The 12,357-nt window shown below is 42.9% G+C and overlaps 1 protein-coding gene across 5 annotated transcripts in view; it reads right to left on the bottom strand.

The window, feature by feature from the left end:
- Nucleotides 1-13: 13 nt before the first annotated feature.
- Nucleotides 14-12,357, bottom strand: part of mark4a (MAP/microtubule affinity-regulating kinase 4a) — a 35,656-nt gene continuing 23,312 nt past the window's right edge. For 3 of the 5 annotated variants that reach the window (XM_004576116.4, XM_076888908.1, XM_076888909.1), the window contains 5 exons: nucleotides 11,972-12,183; nucleotides 11,178-11,281; nucleotides 8,279-8,563; nucleotides 5,584-5,628; nucleotides 14-5,484 (listed from right to left, as the gene is read on the bottom strand). In XM_004576116.4, coding sequence (XP_004576173.1) covers nucleotides 5,148-5,484; nucleotides 5,584-5,628; nucleotides 8,279-8,563; nucleotides 11,178-11,281; nucleotides 11,972-12,183 — 983 coding nt within the window. In that variant the 3' untranslated portion in view covers nucleotides 14-5,147. Of the gene's footprint in view, nucleotides 5,485-5,583; nucleotides 5,629-6,200; nucleotides 6,284-8,278; nucleotides 8,564-11,177; nucleotides 11,282-11,971; nucleotides 12,184-12,357 lie in introns of all 5 variants that reach the window. The other 2 variants (XM_004576119.5, XM_076888910.1) reach the window with 1 other exon arrangement.

Consider the following 12,357-nt stretch of genomic DNA (forward strand, 5'->3'; position numbering starts at 1 on the left):
ATGACGGAAAAAATTGCCAACATCAGTGAATTTTATTCATCTTCAGCTCCATGTTCTCCTTACGCATCACACCCACTCATTTCAGGTTACAGTTTGCTTCTGATGGGAGGAATTAAACAGTAGAAGAGAGTAAAATTACTCATACAGGTCAAACTGTGTGTGTTCTTAAGTCTCTTTTGCATGTAACATTAACTGTATCCAAAATCAGTTTTGAAATGACAGTGAATGTTAAATACTGAGCCCCTCGGGTTTCTAATACTGTCATCATCCACCATTTAAACCATTTAGACCAGTGATACACCTTTTCCGAGCAGGTATACAAGCATTTACCCAAACGCTCACGTCACCAAAACCTCTTTTTGAGAATTCTTCACAGTAGAATCCCCCTGATTCATCCATCTTATACTATGAGTGAGTTGTTTAACCATAAGTTATTTGCTTTTCTCTTTTTTTCAACCCATTTAGTTCAAAAGTTCCAGCTGAAATGCTCAGCAAACAACCTGAAACGTTTCTATGGCTTGAATGCAGACAGGGACTTGGAAATTCAAGTTAAAACTGCACAATTTATTCCAACTGCAGCTGTCCTCGTGCAGGATCTAAATCATTTTTCTTATGTACGAGGTGCACTCAAAGAGTTCACAGACTCCTGTTGTGCAGCATGGTACGGTCATGTGTACGTAAAAGATGTCAAGTAGGACTTTAAGAGACGTGATTCCACATTTTGTCACTCTATCAACATGAAAACCTGTGATAGACAAAGTTCTGTAGATAGGCTTTTGCACTTTGTACCATGGAGCTGAGGCAGCATGTGGGCATCTTTGACCCAACATTCAGACCCAGGATCTGGCATGAATTTGTCCCTCGGTGTCATATTATTGTTGGGTTTTTACCTCACAACATAAAGAGGCGAATTTGTTGTGATCTGGTGCTATATAAATAAAATCAAACTGCACTGAGTATTTCCAATGTAGAGTTCTATAGTAGCAGCCTACTACAGAACAATCAGCTCAAATGCACGTGCAAGTGTTTGGACCATACCAGCTCACCGCCTGCTCTGCTACACAGAGCCTCGTCTCTGCGACCTTGTCTTCTTCGCCGCAACAAGTCTTGTAATTCTTTGACTGCACCTCATACTCTACGCTGTGGTATGTTTTACGGCATATCCAAAGGCTTCTATAAACTCAAGATGCCCTCTTGAATGAGTGCTGAAGCTATCCTGTTGCAACAAGGTGGAGTGAAGTTACTGTGTCTCACATGAGCCCTTCTGTTACTTTTTGTGAAGGGGGGTGGGGGGATATTCTGGCATTTCATTTAGCAACTCATATCTGAAAAGTGACTGTGTGTGTCTGCATTTCACAAAGCTTCCAGTCCAAGGTGTGCATCACATTTCATTTTTTCCAGTATAACCCAAACTCTGAACTCATGCAAGATTGCAGCTTGGTTTTGTTCCCCATTATCACTGACAGAAACTGCTTTAATCTAGAATTACTTCCCTTGCTCTAGCTATAAATAAACCTTGAGCTCTAAGATATATACTATATTCATATATTTTATATACAGCCATCAACTGACTGATATAAATCCTGTTTTTTTTTAATGATATTATTCTAAAAAATAAATAAAGTACCTGTGCAAATATCCACAAATCGAAGTGTTTCACATTTAAGACATTGGCGCCTTCCAGTGGCTAGTTCTGGGTATTACCTATACAGGTACACTGGAAGGAGCTGATTCAAGTCAAAGCAAAGTGCATTGAGGTCTATATTACCTAATGCTAATATACACCACAATGAAAAAAGTCCAGGGAGAGGACAAGGACAGACTCCTGATGTCCACTCTGGTGTCTGCTTCTCACCCTGAGGGGGAGGGCAGGTCAACATCGACTTCCCCTGCTGGGCTACGTGAAACAGCAAACACCATACTGGACTGAAAATGTAGAACAATGTGAGAGAGTGGATGATGGCTGACCATTTCCCTGCAATAAAGAAAGACGAATGCTCGACCGGATAAAGTTGGCGGTACGTATGGAGGCGGCGAACAGAAGGTCAGCGATCCCTGTAAAATGTAGGGGTGGGAATGGAATGGGGTGGGGCTGGGTGGTGGGGGTAGGTCACCATGAGCAAAGCCACAACTGAGAGACAGTATTAACAGTAAATCAGCAGCCAAACAATATGATCTCTGTAGCCTACGCAAATATCACAGTACATTATTCACTAAAAACAGGGAGGGAGAATAGAAAGCTCTCGCACTTTTCTCTCTCTCTTTTTTTTGTTTTTTACTTTTTTACATTAAATGTGTATTTTATGAAGGCGCTGGGAGTAGTTCACTTTAAAGGCAACTGGACTAACAAGAAGAAAACACTGTCCACACTGCCTTCGTCGTGCCTTTCCGAATACAGAGCGCTCCCCCCTCCCCTGATCCCCACGGTCATCAGTAATGGACAGAGCAGTTAATACACGTACCACAAGAAAAAGAAAAGAAGAAAGAAAAAGGGCGGGCGTTAGAGGAGTGCACGCCGCCTCTGTGTGTGTGACGGCGAGTGTGTAATCCAAGCGCTTGCGCTGCTGCTTGGCCGATCCACTTTTTGGCGTTTCCCACCGACAGAACTGAGGCGACGACTAAAGTGAGATCACGACTGAGGTGAGATCGCACGGCACAGAATAGAAGCGGCAGAAGAGCTGCCCTGCACTGAAAATACACCAGAAATACTGAATCTCTCTAAGTCTGTGGTGGGGTGAGTGACGGCCCACCTCTGCTAATGACAACTGACTTATTACAAGGCTGCTAAAGAAAAGTGAAGGTTGGTGAAATCTAAATGACTCGGTTGGGGGTCGGTCACAAATACTGAAGGACGTTGATTTTAGCCAATTTTAGCTCCTGTATTTATTATAGAGGGTCATTAAGGACAACTTACTGCACCGAATTATCATATGTAATAATTTAAGAGCGTTATCCCAGCAAACATAGTGAAATATAAATGATGGACATAGCCAGAGTGAAATCAGCAAATGGTTTTTAGCTTTGCATTCTGAAGCCTCAATGGTAGCTTTGTGGCAGCTGCCTTAATAGAATCTTTTTGCCCACACATTATTGCAGTGGACTGCATACAGGTCATACAGACTAACACATGGATACAGCCTCTGTGGCTGACCTATTGGTTTTTGGATTATTCGGGCAATTCTATATTATTTGCCAGATTATTTCTTTATAAATTATCCAAAAGGTACCAATACCACAAACATAGTTCAAAGATCCAGTTCAGTAGCTCATATTAACAAAGATTGGCAGACACCAATGAGCTACAGTTGCACATCTGTTAACACATCTGTAAAGGGACTGTAAAGGCCAACACTGTTTCTGTACCACAGTGCAAGCATGCTATTAAGTGCTGTGAAGAAGATGAGAGTCTATGGAGATTGATTCACATTTGGAGCCTGCCTCAAGTGGCCACTAGAAGAACTGCAGTGTTTGGCACTTGAACTTTTTTTCATTACTGGAGGTTATAACTCGGTTACTACCGGTAATGGGAAAAGAGCACCATCTGTCTTCCCTTTTTTCAACCCACGTGATTGACAGCTTAATTTTGACAGTAACTGTTGGCCTTTTGACTTAAGCATAACGTAGTTTGAGTCATAATTTAGGTGTCATAAATTGGTTTAGATTTAGTTTTGACTGGTAACAGTTGCTCCACACCATTTCCAAAGGATTTTTTTCTTTGACATCAAATGCAAAATGTGTCCACATGTCTGATCTTCTCTTCCTCCCAAGTGCTGGATATTTTGATTCTCACATAAGAAACAGGGAGCATGACAGCTAGCTGTGACGTAGTTGTACCATTTCACAGTGGCAGATCATATATGCGCATCTAACCTTTCTACACTTCTACACAACTTCATTAGTTCTGATTGGATCTCATCTCTCCAGGATGTTTTCATATCAGTTTTATCTGTGGATGAAAGTGCATTTCATCACACTTTTTGTCCTCCTGCATTAGCTTTTATTTAGTTATCGCCTTGTTTATGTCTGAAAAAGCATTTTGTTGATGACTCTCTGTGATAAATGATCAGCTGATCAGGATAAGAAATGTTTCCCTCGTGGTGAGAATGTTTTGTCCTCTCTTTGTAATCAGCACATTTTTCCCTTTGGAACTATTTTTCAACCCATGTTGGATGTTTAGAATGAGCACTGATCTAACTCACCACTGAAATGTTTGCTGGGATAATAAAAGGAGGAAATCAGCTGGACTGATTTAGCGTTAAAGAAGGCTGAAAAATGGAGCTTGACCTTACAGTTACTACTGACCGACATTAGCTAAATTTGAAGCGTCTGCTCTCGTCACTCAGAGAAACTAATGTGACTGAGAGGCCATAACTCCGTGCTGCACTCAAGCTTCTGACTGGCTGTTTCAACGGCCCGTCAACCCCATCCCCTGACCTTAATCCGGCGTGTTTGTCACTGCTGTATTTACCCGACTCAAAGCAACGTAACACTGCGGCTGCTCGTCTGATTGCTGAGTTGGACCATTTCCTTGTTTGTGCATGTTACTATTTCAGCAGGATAACTATCGGTGAGGGGGGAATATTAAAAATTTTAAAAACAAAACAGTAACACAATATAAAGGTGACATATAAAAAAAAAGTGTTAAAAAAAGGATGGATGAGGATGTCAGACAGACAGGAGGTGATTTTCTGCAGTGGTGAAAGTGACAGTGAGTAAAAACAATGACCAGAACAATAAATAACAAAATAAAGAGTCATTATGGCTAGGAGTAGCAATAAAAAATATTCAACTTATTCCATCTGATCCAGGTCCAGTGGGAGCAGTAGCTCAGGGAAGGGAAAGCTGAGCTGTGTTGGGTAGGGTGGAGAGAGAAGGGGGCAGGGGGTAGGAGGGTGGATGTTTTAGTCTGTATGACTTTACGGATCAGGTGTGTGTCTATCAGTGTGTGTGTCTGTGTGTGTGTGTGCGTGTGTGCGTGCAGGGGGGAGGTTAGTCTTGAAAGAGACAGAAGGAGACATCTTTTCTTTCGGGTCCAGCCCCTCACCTCTTCTCTGTTTTTTTGTTTTCCTTTTTTGATTTCCTTTGCGCACATACATCAACAACACTCACACGGAACCACGCACTCGTATGCAAACGCACCCTCTCGATCAAAGTTCAAGGTCCTTAGAGATTTGGGTGGCAATGTCCCGAAAAGCTAGCGGCGCCCCCCAGAGTCGCGTGTAGCGCACCCCGTTAGAAGTCTCAGAGGTGCCTGTGGAAAGATGGCACACCTCGGCCTCGAAAGCCACGCGGCCCCCTGCCACGCCGTGGGTGCAGGAGAGCAGAAAGGGGCCGGCGTGGTGGACCTGGCAGCCACATCCGAGAGCTGCCTCCCGCAGAGCCAATACCACCTCCGCAGGGTCCCGCCGCCCGCCGCCTCTCAGATCCCAGCCACGTCCGACGGCCCGGGGCTCGGACGCTTTTTGATACCCAGGTAGATGGCAACTGAGGAGAGGGAGGGAAGAACAGGAAGAAAAAGGTCAGACATCTGACATCCTCTCTGTTTCTAAACGCTATCGACACAGGCAGAACTTATGTACTTACCTTGTGACCGCAAATCTCCTGATTCCCTCAGATTCATTTGTGACCCTGTTGGACAAACAGGCATCGTAAGAGGTAATCCACCAGAGCACAACGAGCCTCATGATGAGACGGCATTAACAAGTGGATATTAAATGTGGAACTGAGCAAGCATCAGCAACAACAAGCATGTGATGTTGCAAAACAACTTGTCCTGACAAAGGCACTCCTCACTCACTCACGACTTCTAAAGCATGCAGATATAAACAGTTTCCTTCAACTTCTGTGTTACGACGTTTTCATTTTACTTACTTTCATTTACTCAACTTCACATGGAGAAAACATTAAATGATTTTTACCCCACCAACCACAAACTGGAAACACTATTCCTACAGGTATACACGGGATGCTAGTGGATAGTCTTTATAGACGATGACACTGATTCTTCCTTGATTGCAACCATGCTTGAAAACAAGTGTGTGGGACCTGGACAGAATGAAGACCATTCACGAGGCATGCAGACAAGCAGTATGAAAAAACATCAGGCATTTCTGAACTTGAGCAAATTCCAGTGTGAGCAGGCAGACAGGAAATGGGCGGCACAGGCAGACAAGAAAGAAGAGCGAGACATGGAAACTTACTAACTGTTTTTGATCCTTGTGGAAGAGTACAACCCGAGACTGATTTGTTTGAGCCCTGGCGCTTGGACGGGTCAAGATTGACCCTGATGCCATGACACGGAGAAAAGAGAACGAGATAAAGATGGAGAAAAAAGAGGGAGTAAAGGGTAAGAGCAGGGGATTTGGGGGAGGAGTAAGAGAGAGTATAAGTGAATCACAGGAAAGCAAGTGGTGGAAAAAGAGTGCAGCGCTGCAGCTGATTGGCAAGGATGAAGCTGAGGTTTGATAAGATTAGACATGTGTGATTATGATGACTGGGAGGGAGAGGGGATAATCCGGGGCCGCAGCAGGGCTTGCTGAAAGGCCTGGGTGGATAAAATGTTTTGATAAGCATGGATCCATCCCAGGCTGTGCTCAAGATGAAACACAGAACTTTACATCAACTCTACATGACTTTGTTTCATGCATTTGACGTCCTTGGTTTGAGTTCATAAGAATCTTACACCAACTGGAACAGCAAAGAAAGCCATAAACAAAAATCAAAAAACAAAAACATGTGAGAGACACTTGTGTCCTTTTTTCAATAACCATATAAGAATATGGAAATTGAATAAAAGCTATGTACATGTAGCAAGGGCTACACTATGAGGTAGTGTAACAGATTCATTATTAAGACTGTTTCCTACTGTGCTCAAAATTAATAAGATCAAGTAAAATGGATGTCTCATGTCAAGCTCTGTAGTGAGCCAGCACAGAGGTTTTATCCTTTTTTGTTCTTCTGCATGTTTATGGATTAACACAACTTCAGTCACGAGTGAGAAGCAGCAGTCCAAGACAAACGGCAGCAGCTGTCTTGAGAAGTGAAATTTCCCAAGAAGTACTCTCACCCAACGTCACATTAACACAACATAATACCAACATAGCGTTAGCTTAGCATACAAACACGTGTATATTGGGGGTGTCCAAATTCATAGGCTGCATCCTCCCGAGGGCCCGGCCTTCACAGTCTAAGTGGGCCGGGTCCTCCGAAGGCCAGGTAGGCGGAAGTGAGCAGCTGTGAAACTGGACGGTCTAGCCTTCAGTTTTGCGTCATCGCTGCCTCGGTGGAGTTTAATAAACTTGGCCGTCTGCTCCTTGCTATCTAAAATATAACAGGACCCTGGTGTAAATTCTCGATCATCTCACACTTCTGTTTAATCAGTTTTCCCTTTGACATTTATTCAGCTGTAATCTCAGCCAAACCGATTTACTCATGAACAAATAAAACACTGAAAGCCAAACAATAACATCCTTCAACTCTGGGGAAAAGGAGCACGCATTTGGAGGAGTCTATGAATTTGGACAGCCTTCGTCGCGTTGCTGTGATGTAATCGGCCTACAAATGTGGCCTCAGGAGGATGCAGCCTATGAATATGGACACCCCTATTATCTTCTTAATAAGTAGTAACTGCTAATGTTATAGCAAGTGGTTTCCACAAATGTATGATGCAGGGAGAAGCTGTGAGTCTGCTTCTGTTAAAAGTAAAAAAAACAAAAACAAAACAGCTCCAGCTTTCTTAAAAAGACTACAGCTTTTGTAGAGTATAGCTTATGTCAGTGCTTAAGGATACAGGTAACAGAACTACACTCACATACTACAAGCTACTGTGTTCAAAGCCTAACCAATGAAAATTTCAAGTCATTCAGGAAACGACCAGCTGGTTGATTTTACTTGAATTTGTAATATTTAAAAAACTTGAAGGCGTTTGGAGGTGAACTGGAGCACAGCTTTTATAACGTGCTTCTAGTCTTTATGCTAAGGTAAGCTAATGTCTCATAGCTCATTTATATTGAAGGAATACATAAGCCATACTATTAAATGTTCTCATCTCGAGCCATTACTTTAAACAATATCATTCTATTGATTATTTATTATCCTATCACTTGCAGAAGAGGCGGCTTGTACAAAGAGCAGTTTTCCCAGGCTGTAAATACTTTCCTGGTTAAATCAAAGAAGTTTTGATTTCATCGCCTAATGAAGACCTACAAAGCTACAGAAACTGTCATGTTTCTTGTATTCAGCAGTACTACTATACAGATCACACGTAGTGCAAGTCTACCTGCGAGTGAGTTTCGAGGTCAGCTTGGTGAAGAGGTTGGAGGTGGCCCTGGTGCGGGCATGGGTCAATGGGCTGGTGTCGTGGTGCGACAGAGTGGGTGAAGTGGGCGGGGCCGAGTAGACCGGGGGACCACGATCCCTCAGCTGTCCCCCGTGAAAGGTGCTGCGGATTGTGGAGCCTCGAGTCAGGCGGCATCGGTCTGAGGAGGAAGATGAGCCTGTAGCTCCAGCTGCAGAAATGCTGAGCGTGGAGGGAGACGCTGCCGGCATGCGGTGGCCCAGGGAACTGGAGCGAGGAAGAAAAATAAACAGGATTTAGTCTTTAGTCTTATTGACTTATAATTTTTGATAATCTGGCCTTTGAGTCTGACGTCATTAGCCGTTTCCGGGTCCAAACTCCGCCTCTAGTCCCAAAATCAAACAAACACTGACAAACTGTCTAAATTCATCTTTAATAAAATGATCAGTGTAGCTTCTTCACAAGGTGTAACAATTAAGTTTAACATCCAGGCATCCATGAAAGCAGGATTTATGGAGTTTAACGGCGTTGGGAGTTAGCTCGCTAGTTTCCATCTAAAGACGACATAACATGTTCTGACTCAGGGATTTCTGAAAAAATTACACAATTAGAAAGTACAGCAGTGATGTTTGTAAGGTTACTGAGGGGGGACTAGCTGGTATATAATGATGTGCTACGTAGTGGCTAGCTACACGGCTATGGTTAGCATAACATAAACACATTAGCACAGTGAAGCTGGAGGATGAATGCTAACTTTTTTCCACTTGATAAAAGTTAACGTGAGGGTTCCTGATGGTTAAGGACAAACGCAATCGCATTTCAGGATGCTGTAAACGGAACAAACTCCAGTCAGGAGAACAACTGAGATAATCCATCCACAACACAAGGTTAGTCATTAATACAGTGGTTTGCAAAAGTATTCGGCCCCCTTGAACTTTTCCACATTTTGTCAAATTACAGCCACAAACATGAATCAATTTTATTGCAATTCCATGTGAAAGACCAACACAAAGGGGTGTACACCTGAGAAGTGAAACGAAAATCATACACGAGTCCAAACATTTTTTTTACAAATAAATAACTGCAAAGTGGGGTGTGCGTAATTATTCAGCCCCCTTTGGTCTGAGTGCAGTCAGTTGCCCATAGACATTGCCTGATGAGTGCTAATGACTAAATAGAGTGCACCTATCGCTTACGGATATTTGCCATGTTAATGCAGTTATGGCGTTAAGGTCATTTTAAAGAGATTAACGCTGACAGCACTAATTGTAAGGTTTTAAAAACTGAGCTTTAAAACATGCTGTTGATGAATAGTGGTAAAAAAAAAATCACAGTTAATTTTGCAAATTGGCCACATTATCAACAAGACAACCACGTCATGGTTAAAAGGATGTCGTATTCTTTTCAGAACGTACCAATATGTTGGCATCTTCAACTCCGTCTCCACCATCTCCAAACCATACATCACAGCAGGTCATTACCATCTTCTAAACCTTTTTACTCTTGCTGCTGTCCCACCACACACCTCACTGTCCTCATACATGTCCTGCACCACCCACATACTTTTCTGCCACTCCTGAGTTCCTCATGCTGTACCACAGTTCCTCTCTTGGCACCCTATCACATGCTTTCTCTAGATCCACAAAGACACAGTGAAGCTCATTCTGACCTTCTCTATACTATATCCCAAACCAAACATCCCATCTGTAGTGCTCACTGTTCGTCACCTGTCTTCTTAACCTAGCTTCAACAACCATAGTTTCATGGTCGACCTTTTCCCTCTACAGTTATTACAGCTCTGTACATGACCCTTGTTCTAAAAAAAGCATACCAGCACACACTTCATTCCTCGAGGATCCTTTCACTCAGACTGTGTTAAACAATCTGGTCTCTGCTAGACGTTTTCATATCTCCGCAGGTATGTTGCTTAGACTGATCCCCTTTTCATTTTTCATCCCCTTCAAGCTGCCCTCCTTGCTAACCCCCTTCATTTCTTATTTCACTAATTTTCCTCCATCCTCTCTCTCCCATTTTCTACATACATCAGCTCCTCAATATACTCTTTCCATCTTCTCAACACACTCTTGTCACTTGTTAGCCCATTTCCATCTCTATCCTTAATTCCAGCTCTGTCTCACTGCATAGCCGATTGATACAAGTCTTTTTCTCCGTCCTTAGTGTCCAGCCTCGCATGCAGCTAACTATAAGCCTCATCCTTTGCCACCTCTCTCTTTGCCTCTCAGTGCACCTGTCTACTTTCTTCTTCTTCCTGACTACCTACTTTTTCTTTGCTAACCTCTTCTTTTAAATATTGTCCTGTACTTCATCCTGAACCATCTCAATCCTTCTTGAACTCTGCGAAACGCTCTTCCTTCATCAACTTCCACCACTTAATCCTTGCCTCTGCCTTTACGCACTTCCTCTTCTTGGCCAAAGCGATCCTATAGACCTCCATCCTGACACAGATACAGTATCAGCCAGCTCTCTCCCTTTACATTTACAGCCCTCTCACCTCCACATTCCTGCCTTCTTTTTTCCTATTGCTGCCTACCAACATGCCTTCCACCTCTCCTCTTCCTTTGTCTTTGGTCAACAGCACCACATTGACTGATAGCCTACTGATTTGGTATGGTAATCTCTTGCTTTAGGATCTGCATATTTGATTCAGCCGAGATTTTATGCTGGATGCCCTCCCTGGCATAACCCTCACCAGGACACTGACTTGTGGTGCCCTGTGACTCAGTTCGTAAATATTATCAGAACAAAGGACTAAAAACCCCAATCCAATCCACCTTCCTTTGAAGGTTAATGATACCAAATATCTGCTACCCGCTTAAAGTCTCTGTGAATCTGTACGACTACTGACGACACAAAGTGGTACCTGTTGTCTTTGCCGTTCTGCAGAAGAGAGTGTCTATCAGTTCCTGAACGGTCGGTGCACACATATGTATTCCGGCGTGTCATGGCGCTTCCGGGGATGTTATTCTATCCGAGGAGAAGAGTAATTTCAGAACACATATTAGCTTAGAGAGTTGTTGAGGAAATTAAACTGTGATTCATACAGTGAAGCTGTACTGTAATGCAAATCCATGACCTGTACTGAACTTTGACATTTTACAAAGATATCTGTTGGAGCTACATTGGAAGCAGACAGGACCACGGCTGAGTGAATATAAAACACCTAGAATGCATTTTTTAAATGTTACAATATTTATTACAATGTTACAATATTTATTACAATTTACAGACCTCCAACAAACCATTTTAACCTTTTAACAACATGAAAACAAGATTTGTATCTAAAAATCTACCTTAAAAAAAGGTAGACAAAAAATATATATATAGTTTTAAGGATAAAAAAGCCATAGCTTCGCGATTATGTAAATAATTATTTTAGGCCTTTCCTTATTTTCCATTATATATACACATCTATACATATATATACATATAGACATATATATGTCCTTCTGACTATACACAGCACAAGGTTTGTGTTTTTTTAACTTGTCTAAGAAGCTATACAACCTTAATGACTACTTATGTGAGTGCTAACAGTAGTAAAACTATACTTGCTGAGGAGTAGTGAAGACCAACTTTCCGATTCTTGCAGTAAAACCTATGCTCTTGGTTCGATGCCCAGCTTTCTGCTTCTTGAAGAGTAAATGTGTCACTTACCGTGGTGGCAGTCATGTCTTTGCGACGGTCTGGGATTTCAGACTTGTTGGGGTTGTTGGCACTGCTAACCATTGGACTAGAGGGAGGCAGGCTGCGGCTCCCCATCACACTGCAGCTAGCCTTGCGCGGAGGCATCCTTCCCTCCCGCAGTTCTCGGTCGCCCGTGCTGGTTGGGCTCCGCTTGGGGTGCATGACGGGCATGGAGGGCCCGCCTTTGTTGTGGAGGACAGCAGAGCACAGACACATAGGAATTCATATAAGGAATATTCTGTGGATGACTGGGTGAAAGCAGAGCTGTCACAACAGTGCTCACAGACCTAAATAAGACCCTCATTTGAATAACTGCCAATTAGAAAACCTTCCTTGTCATATCAGCCGAGACCCAA

Source organism: Maylandia zebra, linkage group LG10, assembly GCF_041146795.1.
Source record: "Maylandia zebra isolate NMK-2024a linkage group LG10, Mzebra_GT3a, whole genome shotgun sequence".
Taxonomy (NCBI): domain Eukaryota; kingdom Metazoa; phylum Chordata; class Actinopteri; order Cichliformes; family Cichlidae; genus Maylandia; species Maylandia zebra.